This window comes from Zalophus californianus, chromosome X (genome assembly GCF_009762305.2).
Source record: "Zalophus californianus isolate mZalCal1 chromosome X, mZalCal1.pri.v2, whole genome shotgun sequence".
NCBI classification, from domain to species: Eukaryota; Metazoa; Chordata; class Mammalia; order Carnivora; family Otariidae; genus Zalophus; species Zalophus californianus.
This window is the reverse complement of record NC_045612.1, coordinates 113,352,587-113,378,164: the sequence shown is the minus strand read 5'-3', so window position 1 is coordinate 113,378,164 and position 25,578 is coordinate 113,352,587. Positions and strand designations below refer to the sequence as shown.

The 25,578-nt window shown below is 38.8% G+C and overlaps 1 protein-coding gene across 8 annotated transcripts in view; it reads right to left on the bottom strand.

Annotated features, from left to right (window-relative positions):
• Positions 1-25,578, bottom strand: part of BCLAF3 (BCLAF1 and THRAP3 family member 3) — a 61,394-nt gene that overhangs the window by 25,429 nt on the left and 10,387 nt on the right. For 7 of the 8 annotated variants that reach the window (XR_003522570.1, XR_003522571.1, XR_003522573.1 and 4 more), the window contains exons 4-10: positions 18,903-18,976; positions 14,716-15,288; positions 13,674-14,342; positions 5,954-6,129; positions 4,345-4,453; positions 3,571-3,634; positions 1,955-2,070 (exon numbers count right to left, since the gene is read on the bottom strand). Coding sequence is in view for 4 of the 8 variants with exons in the window: in XM_027607959.1 (XP_027463760.1) it covers positions 1,955-2,070; positions 3,571-3,634; positions 4,345-4,453; positions 5,954-6,129; positions 13,674-14,342; positions 14,716-15,288; positions 18,903-18,943 (1,748 nt within the window). In the remaining 4 variants the exon portion in view is untranslated. The remainder of the gene's footprint in view (positions 1-1,954; positions 2,071-3,570; positions 3,635-4,344; positions 4,454-5,953; positions 6,130-13,673; positions 14,343-14,715; positions 15,289-18,902; positions 18,977-25,578) is intronic. The other variant, XM_027607961.1, reaches the window with a different exon arrangement.

Below are 25,578 nucleotides of genomic sequence, written 5' to 3'. Positions count from 1 at the left end.
ACAATATGCTACATGAAAGAAGTCAGCCACAAAAGACCTCATATTATATGACTGCATTTATATGAAATGTCCAGAATAGGAAAATCCATAGAGACAGAAAGTAGGTTAGCAGTTGCCGGGGGCTGGGGGGAGGGAGAAATAGGGAATGACAACTAATGGTTACAGGGCTTCTTTGTGGAGTGGTGAAAATGTTCTGGAATTAGACAGTGGTGACAACTGCACAACTCTGTGAATATACTAAAAACTAGTAAATTCACTTTGAAAGGATGAATTTTATGGTCAGTAATATCTCAATTAAAAAAATCCTCATGGCTCCACTATGCCACACCAGCTATCCAATACAAATAAAATAGTCTAAAACACCCAGAAAAAGACACTGCAGAAAGACATCTTTGCATGCTACACACCATGCAAATGTTTGCTCAAAGTGAACATTAATAATACTTAATGCTGACCAGCTACTCTGTACCTTACACCCGATGCTTCAGTTAATCTTAACTACCACCATAAGGTTAAGTATAATTCTCATCTGTATTTGATGTATGAGGAAATAAAGATTAAATAACTTGCCTCAGATCAGTCACATAGCTAGGTGTCTACAGAGCCAGGTGCTGAACTGAGGTGCAACTCCAGGGCTCAAGCCCTTTCTCACCTCAAAGGGTGAAGATATATTCTGAAGCATTACATGGTTTTTATAAAATGCTGATTATCCTAAATCTGGTTTAAAAGTCCTCTTTCTTGGCACACTGAGTTTCTTACACTTGCTGAGTTAAGAAAAGCATGAGAGAGAGCTTATGTCACTGAAGAGCACAATCATGCTGTGTCCTATTAGGAAACTGGAGACTTTCACCCACCAAGGGACGAGATTTTAACTATTTTATTTTCAGCTGTTTTATATGCCTCAACACACAGTTTTGCTATCTTTTAATGAATCCCAAACTTATTATCAGCATCAAGTCCAGTTTTAAACAAGCTCCATGTATTGTGACTAAGACCTAGTTAGCCCCAGACCTGATTTAAAAGTCTAGTCAATTATCTTACTAATTTGATATTAAGGAATATGGAAAGAGAATTAGCACTGGCCCTTCCTATTCACACATTCCTGCTTTCTGAGAGATCCAAATAGTCTGAAGAACTTTGGGTGAAGTAGATATTTTGTCCTATTCAATCATACCTCATAATCATACAGGGTCCCAGAGTTGCCATGAATCCCACATAGTTTTTAGAACTAGAGATAAATTGGGGCCAATCTAGAATACTCAGAGCCCCTAAAAAGAAGTACAGAGTTGGGAAAGAAAAACAAGGATCTACTGATAATCAATTTGCCATGCATGCCTTAAGTATTTTGCCTGTGCCAGCTCATTTAATATTTCTAACCTGTCCACATCATAAATTAGTTCTCACTTTATAGAGGAAAAGGCTCCAGAAATTAAGCCAGTTTGTCCACGAGCAAACAGCTTGTAAAATGGCAGAGGTGGGATTCCAACTCCTGTCACCTCCACATTTTCTACTACCCCTGCCTCTGCTTCATGGACAGACATCCATGAAGAGTTCCAAAAGAGAACTGTAATGACCTTGGGAAATTCTGTAATATTCAGAGTACCAGAATCTAAACGGCAGAATATGTTAGAGTTTCAATGAGGTTGAGTCAAATAGTCCATAAACTTGCAGGTCCTGGCACCTGCTAATAATCAAAAAGCTGTTACACTCTTTTCTAGAATTACAAAGACCTCAAATACTCACCTACCCCTGAGTTTTTGTTGTTTCAATTAAACAGCATATGATGATCACTGAATAACTTCAAAACATTTTAATAGATTTCACTTAAACATATAAAATGGATTTGAAGGATTAAATCCCTACACTAAAATGAAAATCATCACACACAAAAATTGAAAAATATGCTAAAACCAAAAGCTCCCTGATAATAGGATGTTTTTCATCTACTGATTACCTCTCTGCAGCACTAGCTATGTGAAAAATGTGCTCATCTTCATTCTGTAACCGTTCTTTTCTCCTTCTTTCAATGTCATGTCGTAGATCATTTGGATCTATTATTTTGACCAGAGTCTGAGGAATTTTGACAGAAGACAAACCATTCACATTACTGTTAGTTGCACAAAGACCATATCTAATAAGAACCTTAAGTAAAAGTCCTAAATAAGTTACCTTGTATTCACCCTGCTAATGGTAGTGTAAATCGATTAAAATATTTTGAGACACAATTGACAATGCACAGACAGAAAAGTTCATAACAATGAACCAGGAATCCTACCTCTGGGACTCTATCCCAAAGAAAAGGCTATCTACCCAAATATATTCAAAGTGCTATATTTAAAATCATCAAAAAAACGAAAGCAACTTAAACATAAAATAAATTTACAGGGGAAGGGAAGAATGATTTCATGGGAAATTTAAGTCAAAGTAATAATACACAAACATTTAAATTATGGTTAATATAGGCTATGTGGAAGTCAACGTGAAAAAAAAACCAATTACTGAGAAAAGCTAATTAAAATTTAAAAAGCTTCAATAATAAAAAGTTATGGGGAGCTCAGAGATTTTACATAAAAGCAACATTATTAAGTAAAAAACAAAAAGCATCTGAAACTAATATACTATGACAGTAGCTATGTTAAAATGCCAGATGTAAGACTGCAATGAAAGATGATCAAATGATATTTTGTATTAAGTGGTTGAGTTAGAGGTGATTTTTCAAATTTCCTATGAATTGATTACAGTATTTTGATGAATAGAAATTTTCTGAAAATAGCAACCTATTTAGTAAACCAACCTACCGCTGTAAGTTTAATAAAAATTATAACCATTCACAAGTGAAAAAAAAGTATTTACATATTCTATCTGAAATGTATTAAAATCTTTCCTCTGCAAAAACACTTTATTCTCAGTGATTAAATTAGCAGTTCTTTGAGAACTTGATATACTTCAAGAACGAGAGCCAGTTTTCTTGCCCCCCCCCCAGGCTAGTCCATAGAGTTTTTCTAATTAGCAAAGAAATGGGGGGGGGAGGTGTGGGTTGAGGAAGTGTTGGGTGGGAATACAAAGCATGGCAATATACAAATTCAGTATTATTTCCATTATTTTGCTAGTTCATATTCCACAGAATTTTTCATACATTCTACAGTAAACAGAAGGGCAGTATCAAATTAAACTAAGTTGCTCTGCATTCATCCATGTACGACTTAAAAAAAATATTCCACTTGACTGCTTGGGAAAAAAATGTAGGTATCAAACATACTTTCCACAAGCTTTACAGTGTGAAGTTTTGGAATGAATATTAAACGCTATAACTGCAGGTCAGTTTTACAAAGCTGTTACCCTTAGGGATTGTCTCTCTTAGGGAATATTTTTGTCTTTTGTCAGTGTTCTCTCTGCAACCTGGCCAGTAACTAGAACCTTTGGAGAGCTTTGTAAATCTCAGATTCCTGGGTTTCAATCCTTCTTTCTCATCTACTTTAACTCCCTTTTTTTACTCTCTACTACCAGTTTGCTTTCCCATCAGTATGCCAACAGTGTGATAATCTTTCAGCAAAAATTGCATTCACTTACCTGTTCTGGTTCATATACCATAGTTTGCTTATTCTGAAGCTCAGCCAAAGACATATCTATTCTCCTAAAATAATAAAGGCATATTACAATTAAATAATTATGTTATACACTGATACCTTGATTCCATTACTAGAGAATGGAATTTGAAATAAAGTTGGCGTGTCTTGGAGGAAGCAAAAAAAAACCCGCTACCAGGTGGGTTTTATCTACACCGCAGTCTCCCAGGACACACATATCCTGTGAACAGTATCACAGCGACGCCTTAGTGGTTCTCAAATCACTAGTCTGTGTAACCTTAAACTTTGCTCCGGTGATCTACTGCATTCTAACATTGATTCAGCTCAGCTCACAAGACAGGGCACACCACCTGCTCGGACAGGTGCCAGCAGAAGAAGACATAGGTTTTCATCCGGCTGCCCTCAGAACAGCCATTTCTGACCACATGAAGCAACCCATGATTTCAATGGCTCGACAATTGTCTTTCATTCTTCCAGTGATAACTTCAGTAGGCAATTACTATAGACACAGCAGAATCAAAGTTAGGTAGGTAAAGATTGTCAACGTCCTAGACATTTAAACAATGCTACTCAATGGCTTTAATACAACCTATTCCATCAAAGTGCACTGGCCCAGTACCTGCTTGGGTTAGACCTGGCTTTTAGGTAGGAAATGCAGTCCTAGAGTCTACAGCAAAACCAGAAGGCAGCACCTTCCCAAATCTTTTCTGAGACTTATTCCCATGAGTTAAATGGGCATACAATAATCAATCATTACCTGTGAATTTCTGGATCTGAATTCAATTCATTTACATCTGCAGCTTGCGTATCCCGCATTTTTGAAAAACGCTCATGTAGAGTAATGCCAGGTGATGGAAAATAATTTGCTGAAAAAGGAAACAAAGAGTTTTATCTCAGTGTAAAACTGATTCCACTTAAAAGATTATATATAAGCACAGGAAGAAGGGACTGTTAAAAAACATCCAACCTGTTTTCTCTTGAAAATATGTGGGACCTAAACTTATTCCACAGACTAATTTGTAGGGCTCACATGCCTTCCCAAGCCTAAGCAACAGTAAAAAATGCCTGACTTATGAACGCAAGGATTCTGTTCCTATTTGACATGCCTGCTTATTTGTTGGGGGAAAAGATAGTGGCTCTCTGAAAGTGAGGACCTTTCTTCTCCTAGGTAAGACTTTAGTATACTGGGGAGTAAAGATGGTACAGTTTTACAGTTCACCTAGAGGAAAAAATAAAAACAACCCTGAAACATCAAAACAATTCTGAACAAATGCTAAATGTTGTTTACATGTCACAGAAGGAGTCCTACTTGCCATTGTACTTTAATTAACATTAACTGAAGTTCGTGAAGACATTATGAAATCAGCTATGCTACAAGGCTTTTAACAGGACAGAGAGAAAGATAATACACTTGATCCATCAGAATGCTACTTAAGCAGTCCTTCTCCCTAACTTATTGTTCCTGTTCTGGGACAATCTCCTGGATTTTTCTGCAATACCACCTCCCTTTCTGCCAAGAATCACACTTCCTTTGGGTGAGAGGGGCTGGAACTGAGAAGGTGAACTGTTTCAGACAAACTGCATGTTTCAAAGTAAATAAATATGTGCCTTAGTTTGAGGGATGTAGAGAAAATAATCCGTTTTCAAAATATGTTGCATGAAGGTAAAAATAAAATCAGTGCAAATATCCAGTAAGAAATAGAAAATAAAAATTTTGAAATTCTTGAAGGTCTCCAGTTTATTATACCCATGATTGCTTTATTATGCAGCATCAATGAAGAAAGTTGTTCTACGTGACTGAATTTTCCAATTAATGGAAACTGGCCAGAAGCTAAAATGAAACAATTTAATGCAAATATTTAAAGTATTTGTAATACAACTCCCCAATGCCAATAAAGTATGCCAAATCAAACCGGAATCTTTTATCAATCACTTCATGTTCACCCTTATGGCACAAAGTCCCAGCAATGCCCTCAGGGGACTTTAAGAATATCACAATACCTAGACTTCCAGAGTTCTTGTCAAGTTTCATATACGGTGTTTGTTGCTTCCTCCTTCCTGTTTGGTTATCAGTTACTGGTTCTTGCGACTCTCAGTAGTCCTGTGTCTTGCAGCAGTCAACCTCTCCCTTTCTGACTTTCAATTTGTAATCTACTATGAGTTGAAGTACCAGGTTATTGGAACAACACATGAAGAACGAGGCTTGAATTAATACCTTACACTCTCTATAACAGATTTCCTTGTTAATGACCTAATCTATAATGAAATATTAATTATTACTATATCACAGATATTTACCTATATCTTGTGAAAAATCAGTACATTATTTTTGTGTTATCCCTAATGTATGTGCAAAATATACCAACCTTTAACTTGATGGATTATAGTTATGATTTCCTGAGCAAATTCTCCTGTAGGTTTGTTTTCAGTATTCTGAGTTGAGTCAAGATGTTCAAACACTGGATGAAAGTTCTCACTTTTCCTGCCAACAGCAACCAAATCATGTGACATCTGTCTCTCTGTGGAATAGCTAGAAGCAACCCTAGAATAATTTGTAAATGTTTAACTAAATTTGAAACTATTTTACTGAGAAAAGAACTTATTAAAATTAACCAAGATAGCTATAAAACTAAAAAGATGTTTATCTTTTCTTATAGTTAAGGCACTAAGCTGTATGCCACAGAACATGTGCAATAATGCGTAGGAGGAAATAGCCTTAGATGCATGGTTTTGCGTTCTCCTTTTCAAATCAGAGATCATTAAATATTTGCCACTTTAATAATAAAATCCTCAAAATTCTAAGTTAAACAATTTTTACCTCCACAAATACAGCAAGGCATCAAAGGTCGATATGCAAAAAATAATCAATTAGATTATTTTCTACTCCCAAATGTCCATAAAATTGTAAATCCAGCAAGTTTATACTATCTTGAAGTACTACCACACTTTAAAAGCTGATATCAAACATAATAACTTTTTTGAATTCACAAAAATCCTTATACCTCTATATCAGCAATGAGAAACTTAGTATTTTGAAATCAAACTCTGTTGAGATTAATCACTTACAAAATCTCACTAAACTGTCAGCAAATAGTCTCAGTTGTTAGCAAAGTTAAGATCATTAGAGCCAATTAGTGTTCACCCTAAATGTATCCTTAAAGAAACGCCAACATTTATTATATAACCCCAGCTATCCTACCACTCTAATGCTTTCTGATTCTTTATAACTTGTGTTAAAAGCTCTCTTGACCTAAGGTATCATCATGAAGTCATGATTATGACATACACCTAACAGTTACTGAGGGTTTATTGCAAGTCAAACACAGGGGCTCAGAACTCGTTTACAAACATGATCTCATTTAATCTTTACAATAGCCCTATGGGGAAGGTGCTATGACGCTGGGACAATGGATGTCTTGGTTGTTTTGCTTTACATCCCAGAAGCTGAGTGTTTGTATGAACATAATCTCTCCAAGTGTCATAATGGGAAACTATACCTTATTCCAAGAAAGCTGTTCTTGCTTAAAACTACTCTTAAATTCTTTGTCTGCAGGCAGATTATGTGTCACAGAAGAAAATGTCTCATTTTATATTTATACCTCATTTTGGACCCAAAACAGCACTAACTAGCTTACAGCTCTCTTACTCCTCTGCATTTAACTCTAAATAGCTTTTGCCTCTTCCCAAAAATCATTTTCACTACCCAAAGAACTGAGATTTACAAGTGCTGGGGTTCTTTATGAGTATGTTACAGACTCTGAAGATAAACCTACAAGAGAGCCCTGAAATATGTTTTGAATAATAGCAGCACCCCTGGAATAAATAACAAGTATCAATCAGATGGGTACATGCTGGGGTGTGGGTGTACACACGCAGAGATTCACTTACTTAAGTCACTTAACAGCCATATATATAACACAGCTCCAGGGTAATGAGGAGCTTACAGATATTCTTTAAACTTTTTAACTGCTCTAATAAGACGGTTTTAAGTGCCTATTTTTAACTTATCAGAGGCCAGGCTTCCATATGACTTTCTGTGCTCCCTGCTCTCAAACCAGCACTGTCAAGACAACTCCCTGCCGAAGCAATAACGTGGAAAAGTGATTATGCAGCAGGTTGATGCCACTGCTATGGTTTCCTTGCTTCATCAGCAGGACTTTCATTAGAAAACTCATTTCCCTTTTTTCCTCCTAATTTGCTCCAAGCTTTCCACTGTGTATCCTGTAACTAGCTGAGAGACATTCAGTGATAAACACTAGAAGCTAGAATGGCCCTGTAACAATCTCTACTAACAAAGACTTACAAATACTGTGTTTAATGGTACAAAACGCCTGTTCCACACACACACACACACACACACACAAATTGCTTTTAAAAACATTTTACAGGAGAAAAATAAGATGTTCAAATAGAACTAAAAAAATGATCTGTCCATAAGGGAAAATCAGTTGATAATGTTTTGTATTGCAGCCTCAGTTTTTCCCAAGAGGAAACTAGTTGATAAAGTTTTCGTTTTCCACCAGGTCATTATTAAAATTTACTTGTCATTTATTACAAGTTAATTACTGGTATAACTCTTATACCCACTCCATGCCTAACCCTCAATCCCCAGGAGTGCTATAGTATAGTTTACAGCTATACTTAATTCCTGAAATTTTAGTGTTTACATTTCCTATCAATTTATCCTGGAGTTACTCCACTGCAAGATTTTTAATTAAAAAATGTTAAAACTGTCATAGCTTAGGAAACGCTAAAATTGTATCACCTGAAATTTTAGTTTGTTAAAAACAATTAGGATGGCTTTGCTATAAGAAGAGGCTTCTTGAAACTGGAGAACGCAAAATGTGCTAGGTATTTACATCTGTACATTTAATCACCTCTTGGTTCACATTTTCCTTTTTACTATTTCCTAAGCCAGGTATCGCTTTACAAGTGAATAATTTCAAGAAATACTTCCAATACAAGTAGGTAAACTGAAAAGACTAAATGTTCTCATTTGGGATGCATTTTAGACAGTTTGAAAAATTAAAATATAGCCAAACACCTGTATTCTAGTACTATTTCTGATACTGGTCTAATGAAATTTTCCAGGTTCCTCTCTTCCCTCCTCCAACTCCACCTGTTTGGTTTTTTTTCCCTCTCTAAGGATATTTCCTCTGACGTTCTGAGCGTTGTGCATAATAACTAGGAAAACATAAAAAGCCACATTAAACCTTAATTTCCTCTTATTCATAGTTAAGATCCATCAAAAAACCCAACTGCATGGCAAAATAACATTTACAAAAAGCCCAACAACAACCCAAACTAATGGATGATCCCCTGCCCTCTGGAAGCTTATAATATACAACAGAATCCATGTGACACATACCAAGTTTTCCGTTCTCGGTTTTCTCCTAAGAACTAACATTTTGTACAGCATCCTATCGTCCATAAAGTGCTCTCCCAGTTATTCATTTGCTCCTGTCTTCCTGAGAAGACACTTAGCATTTCTGGAGCTAAAGGTAAAGGGTCAGGGAGACTGCTTTTCCTCTAATTCAGCATCTTTTTTCACAAAAGTCCCCTACCTAGCCTCCCCAAGCCCAGTGCCCTTCCAAGTGACCTCACAGAAAGAAGGCAGCAGCCAGAACTGAGCTTCCTGCCCTCTCTGATCAGCTCATCCCGTCAAATCAGGCGGGCTCCGTGGCAGTCTCCCTTTGCAGCCGACTGTCCCTCTATTCCCTTTCACTGACCACTTGAAGCACACCTCAAAGTTCCTGTGTGTATCGCCTGCCTTTGTTAACCTATAAGTAGAAAAAGTCTTTCATCTCATCTCCACATGTTTAAAATCTTTGAAGCCTAGCTCACATGTCAACAACTCCTGAAAGAAGCCTTCCCAGAATCCCCCAGCTTGGGATCATCTGAGCCCCACCTTTTGTATCACTCACTGCTCCACGGTATTACCAACATTGCCCCATTGTCTATTAGACCAGAGGAGAAGAAACACAATCCTATGCCGATTTGTAGTCCCAGGGTACCCTAACGGGCTGTCTCACACAAGGCAGGTCTGCAAAAAAAGTACCTGCTGAATGAATAAATGATTAAGGGAAAACAACTTGGACAATTTGTAATGAGAGTTTCAGCTAAGAAGATGACAGACTTCAAAATTCTAATTGAGGCCAATTTAACTGTGTTTTTTAAACTTTCTTGGCTTACTTTTATTTTAAAATTATAACTTCATTTAGACCAATTTAAATTTTAAATATTTCATTTTTTATGATATGAAACCTCAAATATATACAAAAGTTCAGAAAATCCTATGATGAGCTTGTCAACCCAGCTTCAACAGTTACCAACACATGGCCAATGGAAGCAAAGTTGTAAGGCCAGGAGGAACTGCAGGTTAATTTGGGCCCAAAAAGGCATGGCCAGGTAGTCTGCCAATGTCACAGAGCTGCTCAGGGACCCAGTGGAAGACAAAAACTTATGCACCCCAACCCGAAACAGAATGTTCACTAAGAGAAGCTAGGGTGAAAAACAGAAATGAAAGGGAAGCTTCTCTCAACTGATTTTTTATGTTTAAAAACATATATTAGAAATATTAGGGGGGGAAAACAACCTTAGCTTTCTGTGATACGGAACAGTGAGGCAGCAGGTTTGTGTTATCACAAAAGTATCTCCACCCACGGCTTATCACAGGTAGGTAAACTTGTGTCACTGGGTTACCTTCCTTCAATCCTTGCTATGGTATTTCACACTGTTCCCGCACCTGTGCAGCACCCTTTTCCTTAGAGCATCAGGGTTCCAATGTCTTCTGGGTCCCATCACCTACCTCATCCCCCTTCAGAATGGGGAAAGACCTGATGGGGGGTAAGGAGGCCCTTCCTGTAGCTCTTCTGGGGTGGGGGTGGGGAATAAAAGGATTATATGCGAATGTGACTGATAAACTCAGTCCAGCATCAACTTTGCTAGCCAACCTTCCCATCCTAGATGCCTAGTACTAGCAGCCAGGGAGGTCAAAGGAGCCTCAGGTCCATCCACACCAGCTTATTCCTCTCCAGAGACTGGCCCCCCCTGCTCCTCCCTCTCACTTCCTTACTAGCCTGACCAAAGTTCAGTCTCTCACCTACTCGCCCAACATTAAACCAAAACTCCCTTCATCTGCCCCAAGACTTCAAGATGTACACAACAGTGTTTGGAGTTCATAATAGCATTTGTAGAAATTTTCATATTACAGCTCCCTAACTTACATTCTGAAACATATAATTATGACTCATATGTAACTTCCATCTCTGATAATGCAGTTTCTGACAAAGTGGGTCACTAGAAGATAGTCTTTGTTAATACAAGTATTAACAATGCAGTGAACATTCGAGCAAGTGTCTACCTACTGCTGTTCTAGATAAAACAGGAATCTAGAAAAATCACTATCCTAATCACATATGTCTTCAACTACACTGATAAGTGGAAGAACATACATCAACATGTGACCAAAGCTAAGAAAGTAAATGAATGCATACAACAACCATCTCAGACTTCCAAAAAAATGGATAAACCCTCTAGATTTAAACCAACTAATAAACCTCTCTCCACTCTACAATTATTTTAATCTTTTCAAGCAGAGGAAAATCTAAGTTATGCCAATAGTTGAGAACATGACTCTGTTGAGGGCATGAACTGCCTTAGTTTTATGGATACTTCATCAGTCCATACATAATTAAATCCAACCCCACAAAACTCTTCCACAACTTAACCATTCATTAATAAATAATTATCATCAGAGAGAAAGATTTTGTTGACTATGCTTTATCATACTAACAAGATACATATAAAGTTATTTATTCATCAGGTCTTTGAAAAGGAAGGATTTGCAGTGTTAGCTCTACTACACAAGCCATCCTACAGGTCCTTGTCAGATAAATCAGATGTGTGCTGACAGGTCATGAATTTCACAAAATTGTGGTTTATAAATTCAAAAGAAAAGACACAGCAGCTTCAATTTTAGGAAGCTCACTTTTATGACACATGATGAAAATCAAGCTTCCATTTCTTCTCCCAATTATAAAATAAAGTGTATTCAATATTTCTAATGAGGTCTATTACGGTGAAATCCTTCAAAATTGGTATTTCTAGCATTCTATAAAAGTGTTAAGCCAATTTATTAATTCTCTTTTAAGTTAATTAAAGAATTAAGTTAACTGATTCTTTTTTAACATCATTATTAAATATGGGGGTATCATTACTTCTATTAAAAAATTCAAGATTTTTGTGATTTGATTGTATGCAATATTGCTTCCAAAGGAAAAACCTGTAAACAAAAATGAAATACTGAAGTATTTAAAGGGGAGTGTACTGATATCTACAATTCACTTTGAAATGTATGGAAAAAATAAGATGGAATGATTGATGGATGGACAGATATGTGATTATGAAAGCAGAGTAAAATGTTAACTGTAGACGCTCAGTGGTGGGTATATAGGTATTTACTGTACAGTTCTTTCAACTTTTCTGTGTATTTGAACATTTTCATAGTATAATGTTGGAAAGAAAAAAGCTCTTAAAGTTGATGCTTACAGCGGCTTTTGTGCTCTTAAGGTTAAGAACTAGTAGGAAATATAATAGTACAAAATGATTTAAGACTTACTATATGAAATAGGATACAAAATTATGAATATACTTTTATGACAACTATGTAAAATATACACAGAAAAATAACAAAAGAAGCTGTACTAAAATAGTAATAAAACTGTCCTAGGGTAGTAGAATTATGAGTGATTTCCTCCCTCTATTTGTCCCAACTTTCTATAAGGTAATCATATTTATAAGTGCTTTCTGTGCACATATAAATATACATATGTATATTTTATAATATTTTTGTAAGTACAATGAATATAAGGGAGGGGGATGACCATATCTAACTTTAAGAAAAGGAACAAAATAGGGGTGCCTGGATAGCTCAGTCGGTTAAGTGTCTGCCTTCGGCTCAGGTCATGATCCCGGGGTCCTGGGATCGAGCCCCATATGGGGCTCTCTGCTCAGCAGGAAGCCCGCTTCTCCCTCTCTGTCTGCTGCTCTGCCTACTTGTGCTCTCTCTCTGTCAAATAAATAAATAAAAATCTTTAAAAAAAAAAGGAACAAAATATATTTGTTTAAAAAAAGAGAGAGAGAGAGACTGGGTTTACTCCTCTCCTTGTCACATCCTGACCTTAGATTTTGTTTTATCTTGTTTTTGACTGCAATTCAAGTATGAGTGAACTGTGAACATAAATGCACCAAATCAGCATGGCCCATCACTTTTTTATTCACATACTGGTAGTGTCTTAAGGTAACGAACAGACTTAACTGACATAGCCAACTGCAGTGCCTTATTATTTCCAGAATCCATAATTGTAAGTAATATGCATAATGGAACAAAGCATGCAAACCACTTTAGCAGAATATAACCTACCATTGGGTAGTCTATTTTTTTCTTAAAGAATCATTAAGAGCTAAAGTGAGTGTCTTATAAATAGGCCTCTTTCTAGACTCTAGCCTAATTTCCTCTACCTAGGAGAATCTAGTTGACCGAGCATCAACTGTTTTGAGATGGCAGCAAGAACCACGTTAGGTCACCTGCCTCCTTGAGCCGCAGGTGCTCTGACTTAGACAAGTGGCATCATCTCTCAAGGCCTTGCTTTCCTCCTCTATAAAATCAGGGCCAGTGAATGGCCCTTTCAGATCAAAAACTCTCTGGATCTGAGGCAACAGGGAAAACACGCTCTGAGAAATTGAGCAAGGAATAGGTCTCCCTGAACTCCACCCAGCCTATCCCTGGCTACAGAAAGTCTAGCAGCATAAAAACACATAAATTCATGAAAAGAAACAACTCCATAGAGTGCCCTGCACCCAAAAAGTATCTTGAGATATGACGTGGAAACCAGCAGACATGAGATCACTCTGTATTACTGATCGTGGGATTCATCCTGATTACAGGGCTTTTGTGAAAAGTCCAGGCAATCCCTCCCCACTCAATGGACTCTAAACACACCGTTAATTCCATTTTCAAAGCTTCAAAGATGGTGGAAACAGATACTTTTCTTAAATAGCGCTAAGAAAAAACAAAAACAATACCTGGATGTATTTACTGCTTTCTTCACATCTATTTTAACAGTAAGTGATGTCTTCCTAAGACTGGCAGATGAAGGTTTCACACTAGAAAGTTTACTTTCATCAAGTTGGTTACTGGAAGAGTTGCTCTCTTTTCTGCCATCCCCTTCTTTCTTTCCTTTCTCCTTCCATTTGTCACCGCAGGGTCTCAAGCCAACATCACTTTTACTTGAATGCATAGAGGCAGTGCAGTCAGTGCAGTCTTTCTTAGATGGTTTGGAAGGTTCTTTGACTTGCCCACCTTCAGTTTCTCTCCCTCTTCCAGCATTAAGACAAATGGACTGTCTATTTTCAGGGCCTTTTTGAGAACTGGGTTTTCTAGCTTCCTCCTTAGAGTACTTCTGAATTCTTCCATCAGGAATGTCCTGGTCCCCACCTGAGGTCTTGCGACGTTTGTGGCGATAGTCACAGGATACCCTGGTTGCTGAACTGGTCTCTGGCGGCTCCCTCTGAGCACGTCGATGAGTTTGGGGTCCAAGGTTCCACTGCTCTTTCTTTTCTTGGTAAGATGGAAGAGAATGCCCGAACTTCCACTGTGGGTTCCTGGCAGGCTCTCTGCTTTCATACCTCTCCACATCTTTAGGTCTTTTTGATGTGTGTCCATATTTTCTGAAATCACGATCCTCAGGATACCTGTGTTGACATAAAGCAGTTTACACTTGCACTAGAGAGAAGAAAGTGAGAATTTATATGTGTGGAATGTTGGGCAGCATGGCTTTAAATGCAGAAGGCAGTGGCAAGTTAACTATAATCCCTCAAGCCAACTCATAGAGGCACAAGGTAGCAAAAGAGGAAAATACCATCTTTTGTTACAATTCTAGCCATCAACATAATTTACTCTAAAAATAAATACTTCATTACTACCAGCAGACCATAATTATATTACAATGCTTTTTATCTTTTTAGACAAAAGCTTTTCAAGGTAGTTCTCTTCAACCATAAAGTAAACAGACTTTTGCACTTGAGGCTTTATACCAAATTACCCAGGTTTAATGTTTTCCTATACCTCTTCTGTAAAGAGCTCCTTTTCTCAAAGTCTTCGGAGCCTCTTCTCAGTGACTGAGAATAGTTTTCATCTTGTATCCTCTGGTGCCTCAACTCATCTTCATGCCACTTTCCTTCAAACCTAGAAGAATCTGCTATTGACCTCTGAGGTGGTTTCCCTCCTTTTCCACTTCCTCTGACTCTGTGGTCATCAGGAGTATACCTTCCTTGTTCTTTCTGGGAATAACAATTCCCCTGGTGCTCTTTGTAGGGTACACCTTCTGAATATTTGGGCATATAGTGAGATCTTCTGTTACCATCCCCTCCTCCTGATAAGTGTGCTCGGTAAGGCTTATAAGTATAAACATTTTCTAAAGAGTTTCTTCTTAGGTTTGGGGAAGGTGATCTATGTTCATAAGATCGGTAATGCACATTTCCACGAGAAGGAATCCTTGGTTTACTCTGTCCGTGTTTCTCACTGTCCATTCGCCAAGTGATGGGTCTTTTTGGATCCTTCCTATATTCACAGCCATAATGCCCATAAGAATGTCTTTGCTTGTAGTGTTCAGAATTTCTAGGTACTGGTGATAAAGACCTATGTAAACAAACAAAAACGTTCAGTCCATTTAAAGACAATAAACAAAGTTTATCTTGATATGAACTACCTAAATAAGACATTTGCTTTTCACTGCTTCTTCCACGCATATCAAATTCATCAATTTGCTATATCTGTATTCTAAATTGTCCATTTGGGTGTCTGATTACTGTTCTGGCCTATTCAACAAGCATATTCTTTCCATCTGAACTAACATATCCCATGTGCCTATCAAAATGGGCTGAGCACACCTATCCTGCTGGAGGAGACCAGCTTAGGTACACAGTAAGATCCATTTTGGAAGACTGCTGACAGCAAAGTTTGGGCAAAAGAGCCAGTCAGCAAAAGCTTGTATCAGGTTCAACAGTCAGGGAAGAAACAAGCAACAGGAAGGTCAGATTCACACAAATAAATGTGTAGGAGAGTCTCTGGGAAACTGAACATAACCTCTGAAATTAAATTAGATTCTAAGAGTTTATGATACCACAATAAACCCAAACTCAGACTCAAGACTGACCCCGCAGTTTCCCCAATTGATTGACTATTCTTTCTACTAAGGCTATGTCAAGGAGCAAAAAACTACATACTTAGTGTGTGGAGTGGGAGGGGGAAGAAGGTATTAAGACTTGAATTTCATACTTAGTTCCTCCATAAATACTACTAACATAGATAAATTGCTTTTCTTTCCCAGACCTGTTCCCTTACATGTGCTGTTGAAATAGAGCTTATAACTTTGGTGAATGTGGGCTTTAATGTGGCCACCATGCTCCCCAGGAACAGCACAACTTTTCTGTAACTACCTTCCCCAATACCTCAGCATTGCCAACATCAAGACTTCATTCCCATGGAGGAGGAAGAAGGCTCCTATATCCAGGGAAACAAGTCTGAGTTGCCTGGACTTCAAGAGCAAAGCTCTTTGAATACTATCTGGAATACAATAAAGTTCAGTTTTGTACCTGGGGACCTTTCCTCCCATCTCACCTTTCCAATTAACCCAATCTCCTCCTTGGGGGCTTAATATCTTCTAACCAACAAGGCAGCTACCCTTGCAGCTTTTGTTACTGCCCACCTTCCGAAGCTGCCAGAGAGTTGGAACAACCACAAGTCAGACCCTTTCCATTTGGTGACACGTCTGTGTCCTCCCTATGAAAAAGGAGGCAGATTTATCTTCCTCGTGTACCTACTGGGGTTTATATACTAGACTTGGCACTATCTCCCTCTGGAGTCACCAAGCTAGATGTACTAGCAAGTGCATTATTTAGCTTAAGAAGGAACTCTTAAGGGGCGCCTGGGTGGCTCAGTTGGTTAAGCAGCTGCCTTCGGCTCAGGTCGTGATCCCAGGGTCCTGGGATCGAGCCCCACATCGGGCTCCCTGCTCGGCGGGGAGCCTGCTTCTCCCTCTCCCACTCCCCCTGCTTGTGTTCCCTCTCTCGCTGTGTCTCTCTCTGTCAAATAAATAAATAAAATCTTTAAAAAAAAAAAAAAAGAAGGAACTCTGTCATCCCGCTGGTGGCATCTCATCACAGGAAGAAGCAAGCAGAGCCTCTGAGGACCTTCTGGAAGAGTGCACGTCTTCCATTGCTAAGGAGAAGAGCTGGCAGCCAGAGACAGAGGTCTTCCAGACAGGATGAAATATTCAATTTCTTACTTTAATCCTTACTTTATAATGAATATTGCTTTGTTATTATATTTCACATAAGGTGTTTTATTGTATAAAACCCCATTTTTTTGAAGGAGATTACTGGAATGGTTACTATCATTTTCAATTCTCCTAAGGAAACAAAAGAGATCTGAGGAGTCTGTTGGGAGACAATTCTCCTTGGGTCTCTTGCATTCTGCACTGGTAAGCAGAGGCTGACAGCTTTTGTTCCAAGACACCGCAGCCTGGAAAGATGGAGATAGGGCCTCCCTCAGGGAAAAAGGGCCAATTTGTTTGCTATCCAGGATATGTCTCCTCCAAGGCAAAGACTGGGTGGGTTTGCTTGTAGCCCCTGATGAGGCTTGGGTTCCTCAGCTGTGTGTGGCCACCACAGTGCTCTGCTCTGCAGCTCCCACCCTCAGGAGACTTGGGAGTAAGGGAAACACAGGAACACGATGCTCAGGCTGCCTGCTGTACCATGAGTCATAAAGGCCTTTGTCTCTGACCCAGGAGTGCCCTGTGGCAGGCCAATGTGCTAGCTTGCAAGTAATGTCAAATATCAGATACTTTACAGTTTGGTTTTTTTTTTTTAAAGATTTTATTTATTTATTTGACAGAGAGAGACACAGCAAAAAACGGAACACAAGCAGGGGGAGAGGCAGAGGGAGAAGCAGGCTCCCCGCTCGGCAGGGAGCCCGATGCAGGGCTCCATCCCAGGACCCTGGGATCATGACCTGAGCCGAAGGCAGACGCTTAATGACTGAGCCACCCAGGCGCCCCCAGATACTTTACAGTTTTTGACAAAGAGTCCTGAGAAGGAATCTAGAAAACAGGCACTAAGTTTGGCAGGTCTTCTGTGCCCCTTCATCGGGGCCTATCACAAAAGGGTTAAACAAAACAACCTCTGTGATGCCCTCCATATTAAAATCATTCCTTTGTTTATATTCCCTTTTCTTCCTGAAGTTCCTTCTTGTTACAACTTGGTCTTGCAAATTACAAAATGAAAACCGTTAAATGATTGACTCGTCATTGTAGAACCATAAAGAATAAGCACAATGGCCAAGTCGTATTAACATGAAAAGTTCTGGTCTGCTTTTTATGTATGTAATTATGGTCCTTTTCTAAGTCCTAGAATGTACTAGTCACTTTCATAGCTCTGTGCCATTGCTCCTGTTGCCCCTCTTAACTGGAATACTTTTCTCCTTTGTTTCTGCCTTGACAAATTCTACCCATCCTTAAATGGGCAGCTGAAATTTCATCTCTTCTTTGAAGACTTTCTTAGTATTCCCTTTTTCCCTCCATAAAAGCAGAATTATTCCTGCTCTGTGGACCCAGAATACTCTGTCCCAGTCAGTAGCACTGCACTTAACCTGCAGTATCATAGCTGACTGTGGTGCCAATCCCCCAGCCAGTCTGCCTGCTTGCTGAGGCCCCAGAAGATGTCACATTGCTTTTGTAGCCCCAGAACCTGCAGCAGGTATACAATAAATACTGGTTGAACTGTTTCGATCTAATTATATGTATATACTATTGATACTGCCAACCAGGAAAGAAGAAAGTTGAACTACAACTGAGTTACTCAAAACTCTATTACTCTTCCATGAAGAAGAAATAGGTAACTCCTGATTTTCTAACTCCCAATTTTTTCAAAGATATTGACTATGAAAAAAAAACAAGAGTTCTAAACCACTTACTGATGCAAAAAAATGGAACACTCAAAGATGTTTCTCATTCTCCCTTGCTGTGGCCATTGTATTTCTTTTTATTATGGATTAATTCAAGCCGCCAGTCATAATTAAAGAAAGATGTCAGCTTTCAGAATCTAGAAATACAATCTCTATCACTGTAAAATACCTACTGTGAATAACCAGGTCCCATGAGCTTATTAAAATAGGTTCTTAACAGTACCAGTGAACTTGAAAGTCAAAGCACATCTCAAACCCAAGCTTACTCTACTAAACTAAGAATTGCTCACCTGTGTTTCCACCTGGGGGATCGAGAGCGTGACCGTGCCATCCTTTTACACTTGAGCCACTATCCACTTTTACACTGCAAAGAAACACAGTATTAGCAAGTTCATAGGAAGAGCCTGCAATCTGCTCTAAAATCAGTGAATACCACCAACAAAAAAGTACTTAAGTTCTCTGTGTCTGTTTCTTCATCTGTAACACTGGGATGATAATAATAGAACCCACCTTACTGGAATGTTGTGAGGATAGAATGAATTAAATCAGGGGTCAGCAACTGTGTCCTATAGAGGGCCAGAGAGTAGGCTTTCTGGGCTATTTGAGAGATAGAGTGAGAGAGAGAGAGAGCCCAAGACGGGGTAGGGTCAGGGGGAGAAGCAGACTCCCTGCTGAGCAGGGAGCCCGATGGTGGGACTTGATCCCAGGACTCCAGGACCATGACCTGAGCTGAAGGCAATTGCTTCACCAACTGACCCACCCAGGCGCCCTGGCCATATAAGGTCTTTACCGCATCTTCTTCTTTTTTTTTTAAATAACTCTTCAAAAATATAAAACCATTCTTGGGTGCCTGGGTGGCTCAGTTGGTTAAGCGACTGCCTTCGGCTCAGGTCATGATCCTGGAGTCCCAGGATCGAGTCCCGCATCGGGCTCCCTGCTGAGCAGGAAGTCTGCTTCTCCTTCTGACCCTCCCCCCTCTCATGCTCTATCTCATTCTCTCTCTCAAATAAATAAATAAAATATTTAAAAAATATATATATATAAAACCATTCTTAATTCAAGGGCCACACAAAAACAGGCCCCCAAAGCCAAATACACTGTAGCATGATGATCCCTGAGTTGTCATGAAGAGTGCTCAGAATGGTGCCTGGCACATAGCAACTGCTAAGTAAGTGTTCCAAAAAGAGGAAATCCTTACCCAGAACTCCTCTATCTGAACCACTACTACCTTCCTGTCTTTCACCATGTACATAAATACTTCACATAATCACAGTCAAAATGTTTAGGGTTACTTGATGATACATCCTGCTTTTTAAATTGCTGGATAATAAGAATAATTTATAGTACTAAATTGCTACCTAACTTCCACCAGATAAATAAACCATAACTTGATTAAGCATGATTAAACATTGTTTGCTTTTGATTTTTTTTGGTAAAACAATGTCAAATAAATACATTTTAAAAGTTATGTAAACTTGATTTTTAAAATATTAAGTCTTTAAAAGAAGCTAACAGCTTTAGGAATCAAATTTTTTAAACATGTGATTAGCGTATAATCTTTTATACTAGCTATTATTTACATTTTAGTAATCCTCCTTAGTTCTGATACTATACTTAGTTCTGAACTACTATAAGTAGGTCCCAACTTACTGGCCCAAACTACTGGTGGCTTTCAAAATTATTGCCATGGATCGATAAATAATACATGGAGCCACTATGCACAGATATAGTCTATATACTATATATATAGTACATACTATATACTATAGTATGTGTCTCCTGTATTATAACCTCTATTTTGCAAATTTCTGAAGATAGCATGGTCATTGTTAAAATATAAATGGCTTCTTGGGGCGCCTGGGTGGCTCAGTCATTAAGCGTCTGCCTTCCGCTCAGGTCATGATCCCAGGGTCCTGGGATCAAGCACCACACCAGGCTCCCTGTTCCGCGGGAGGCCTGCTTCTCCCTCTCCCATTCCTCCTGCTTGTGTTCCCTCTCTCTCTGTGTCTCTCTCTGTCAAATAAATAAATAAAATCTTAAAATAAAATAAAATAAAATATAAATGGCTTCTTGTAACTATGTAGTTTTTCCATTGACTGATACAAAAAGCACAACTATTATTATGTGGACACTTGTTTAAAAAGGGAGTCCCCACAGTCAAACATCTGCAAACTACTGTTATAATGAATTTCAGAAGAAAGTAAAAGTATATAAGGCTAAAGGACTAGAACCACATCACTCACCAGAAGGCATTCAATTCAATTCATTTATTTATATAGTGTCTCTTTCCAAAAAGAAACTGAGGCTAGTAAGAACAATTAGTTCAGAGGTACCATGAAATTAAGACACTAACTAAAGGGGGAAATTCTCTCATTAAAACTATCAAAATGCATTTCTTCAACAAATATTACTGAGTTACTATTTGCCAGCCACTGTTCTGGGGATACAGCAATGAACAGAAATAGGGAAAAATTCCTGTGTTCTGCAGTTTATATTCCACTGAGGGAATTTATAACTTATAACTTAACTAAGGAAGCTGTGGGTATCAGTTCATATCTATGAAGCTGAACAAAAATTAAAATCCCAAGGTCGGTGAGAGGGGATGACACCAAATATTGTTGGTGATGATGAAAAAGCATAATTTTTCTGGAGGTTAATATAATTTTTCCATTTTATTCATTATTTTTATTTTTATTTTTTTAAGTAAGCTATATGCCCAACGTGGGGCTTGAACTCATGACCCCAAGATCAGAAGTTGCATATTCCATCAACTGAGCCAGCCAGGTACCCCTCCATTTTATTTTTATTTTTATTTTTTTGAAAAACAGATTCTTTGAGATATAATTCACATACCATACAATTCATTCATCTTAAGGGTACAATTCAATGTTTTTTAGTATATTCACAGAGATGTACAACGAACACCACAATCTAATTTTAGAACATTTTCATCTCCTTTAAAAGAAACCCCATTAGCAGTTACTCCCCATTCCTTCCCTCCTTTGATTAGCCCCTGACAACCACTAATCTACTTTCTCTTTCTATGGATTTGCCTATTCTGGACCTTTCATATAAATGGACTCATACAATATATATTTTGTGACTGGATTCTTTCCCTTACCATAATGTTTTCAAGGGTCATCCCTGTTTTACCATGTATCAATACTTCATTCTTTTTATGGCACATTTTATTTATTTATTCCTCTCCCAGTGGACATTTGGGTTATTTCTATAGTTTTGGTTATTATGAATAATGCTGCTATGAACATTTGTGTATCCGTTTTTGTATGAACGTATGTTTCTACTTCTCTTGGGTATATACCTAGAAGTGGAATTGCTGGGTAATATGATAACTCTATGCTTAACTTTTATTATTATTATTTTTTTAAGTAGGCACCATACCCAGCATGGAGCCTAACGTGGAGCTTGAACTTACGACCTTGAGATCAAGACCTGAGCTGAGATCAAGAGTCAGATGCTTAACCAACTGAGCCACCCAGGAGCCCCTATGTTTAACTTTTAGAGACACTGCCAAACTTTTCCAAAGCAGCTACGCCATTTTATATTCCCACCAGCAATGTATGAGGGTTCCCATTTTTCCACATCCTCACCAACATTTGCTATTGTCTGCCTTTCTGATTATAGCCATTCTAGTGGGCTGATGTGGTACTTCATAGTTTTGATTTGCATTTCCCTAATGATGGGTAATCTTGAAATATGTGAGAAATTATGAAACTAATCATGCCTACTTTCTTTTAATCTAATAATTTCAGTTTAAACTTACTACTCTAAGCAATAATTTAAAAGGAAAAAATCAGCTATATATACTAAGACGTTTAATATTAGCTTTATTTATAATAGGAAAGGAAAAAAAAAAAAAACCACCCAAACTAGTTATAACCCTAATGCCCAGGAAACAATAAAAGATTAAACAAATTTAAAACATATGTATCTAGGGGCACCTGGGTGGCTCAGTTAGTTAAGCTTCTGACTTCGGCTCAGGTCATGATCCCAGGGTCCTGGGATGGAGCCCTGCGTCAGGTCCCTGATCAGCGAGGAGTCTGCTTCTCCCTCTCCCTCTACCCCGCCCCCTGCTCGTGCGTGCGTGCTCTCTCTCTCAAATAAATAAGATTTTTAAAAAAACACATATATTGGGGCACCTGGGTGGCTCAGCCATTAAGCATCTGCCTTCCGCTCGGGTCATGATCCCAGGGTCCTGGGATCGAGCCCCACATCAGGCTCCCTGCTCTGTGGGAAGCCTGCTTCTCCCTCTCCAACTCCCCCTGCTTGTGTTTCCTCTCTCGCTGTGTCTCTCTCTGTCAGGTAAATAAATAAAAATCTTTAAAAAAGAATAAAAATAAAAAAACACATGTATCTAGTCACTTCCTACCTTTCTCTCAGCCTTATGTATGTCTTTTCCCCCACATAGCCTACTAGCCCTCCACACCACACTACTTGCTTTTCCCTGATCAGGCCATGCCCCCCCGCCACACACACAGATGGCCTTCTCTCACTCTACTTGACAGATCTCTATTCTCTCAGGACTGTTTGACCATGATCTCCCCCGGGACTCTTTCCTTGACTATCCTACTTTCCCCGAGTTTCTTTCTTCTTGGGAATTCTGGGTTTATTCTGAGATTATTTGAATACATTATGATTATTTGTTTAAATAACTCTATTTGTTTCAATAAATAAAAGACTCCAGACAACTTATCACAGAACACAAAACTCTAATGACCTATGGTCATAAGATGTGGAACAATAAGGACTCTCATACACTGCTAGGGAGTGTACATGAGTATTAACCAGTTTGGAAGGAGTTGACAGTACCCATTCAAATAAATAAATAAAATCTTTTTTTTAAGTATTACTCAGAATATTTTCCTTTAATATATTAAAATTACCTTTATTAAAATTCAAACTATTCACTTGAAAATGGGTGAATTTTACTGCATATAAATTATACCTCAGGGGCGCCTGGGTGGCTCAGTTGTTAAGCGTCTGCCTTCGGCTCAGGTCATGATCCCGGGGTCCTGGGATCAAGCCCCACATCGGGCTCCCCGCTCAGCGGGAAGCCTGCTTCTCCCTCTCCCACTCCCCCTGCTTGTGTTCCTGCTCTCACTATCTCTCTATCAAATAAATAAATAAAATCTTAACAAAAAAATTATACCTCAAAGCTGTAAAAAAGTTCTTTCGGGTGATAAAAACACTCTGAAATTACATATTATGAAGATGGTTGCACAACTCTGTGAACATACTAAAAACCATTGAATTGCACACTTATTTAAACTTGTAAATTACATCTCAATAAAACTTTTTTAAAAAGTTAACTTTGGCGGGGGCGCCTAGGTGGCTCAGTTGATTAAGCGACTGCCTTTGGCTCAGGTCATGATCCTGGAGTCCCGGGATCGAGTCCCACATCGGGCTCCCTGCTCAGCAGGGAGTCAGCTTCTCCCTCTGACTCTTCTCCCCTCTCATGCTCTATCTCATTCTCTCTCTCAAACAAATAAATAAAATCTTAAAAAAAAAAAGTTAACTTTGGGGGCGCCTGGGTGGCTCAGTTGTTAAGCGTCTGCCTTCGGCTCAGGTCATGATCCCAGGGTCCTGGGATCGAGCCCCGCATCGGGCTCCCTGCTCAGCGGGAAACCTGCTTCTCCCTCTCCCACTCCCTCTGCTTGTGTTCCCTCTCTCGCTGTGTCTCTCTCTGTCAAATAAATAAATAAAATCTTTAAAAAAGAATAAATAAATAAATAAATAAAAAGTTAACTTTGTTTGCAGTTGCTTAGTGAACATCAGCTAGTAATGAAAAGTACTGGTTCAGGGGCTTAATGGATAAGAGAGGAGGAGAGTTCATTTAAAACCATAGTGTAAAAACCTAAGAGTGGTTTTTACTTTTTAAAGGGTTGTTGTTGTTGTTGGAGGTGGGGGGGGGAGGAGGAGGAGAATACGTAACAGAAACTGTCTGTGGAGCACAAAGCCTAAATATTTACTATCTGGTCCTTTACAGAAAAATTTTGCCAGTCTCTGATTTAAAGTAATTTATTTGTGACTAGCAAAATTAATAAAAGGAGCCAGCTTCAGGACACAAAGAGAGAAAAGACCAAAATATCAACAGGGTTTGTGACCAGGGAGAAGGAGATGTCAATAACAGTAGATAAATTGGTTTATACCGCTACTTCAGAGTGAACTGTACAGGACCAGGGGTAGTGAATGAACGCCTCTGCCCTTAAACACAGAAAGATGACTAGACAGCAAGGACCTACACTCCCAGGAAGATGCTGAAGAGGATGCTGGTGCCAAAAGAGGCCATGACTACCAGGACAGCACTGGTCACATCCCCTGACTCAAGTGAAAGACCCAGCTCCAGCAATTCTCCTCTTCCTCCCACAACACTTCCCCTCTTCAGTAGATCCTTCCCATCACCATACAAACCTTCCTCTTGTGAAGCTCCCAACTCTCCAGAAGCACACCCTCCTGGGGCTACCACCTTCTCATTCCATTTATAACCAACATATATTCCTCAAAGGGCTGCGTGTATACCATAATCATTCTCTCCGATTCTTGCTTGGCCCCTCACCAATATGGCCTTCTAATCTACCACTGCACCAAACTGCTCTAGTCAAAATCACTAATCAAATCCATGTCACTAAATCCAATGGAGATTTCTCCTCCTTATCCTGGACCTATCAGTAGCACTTGCTAATCATACCTTCCTTCCAAAAACATTTTCTTCACTTGAATTACAGAATACTACATTTTCCTGGTTTTCCTCCTACCTCTAACAATTCCTTCTGTCTCCTTTGCTGGTTTCTCCTCATCTCTCCCTTCACCGCTCTGACCCCTAAATAGTGAAGCCAGCTGTCCTCTAAATAGTGACTTCAGTCTTTGGTCCTCTCATTGTTTACACTCTTTCCCCAGTCTACACCATGGCTTTAAATACTCTTTATAAACTAAAAACCCCCAAAT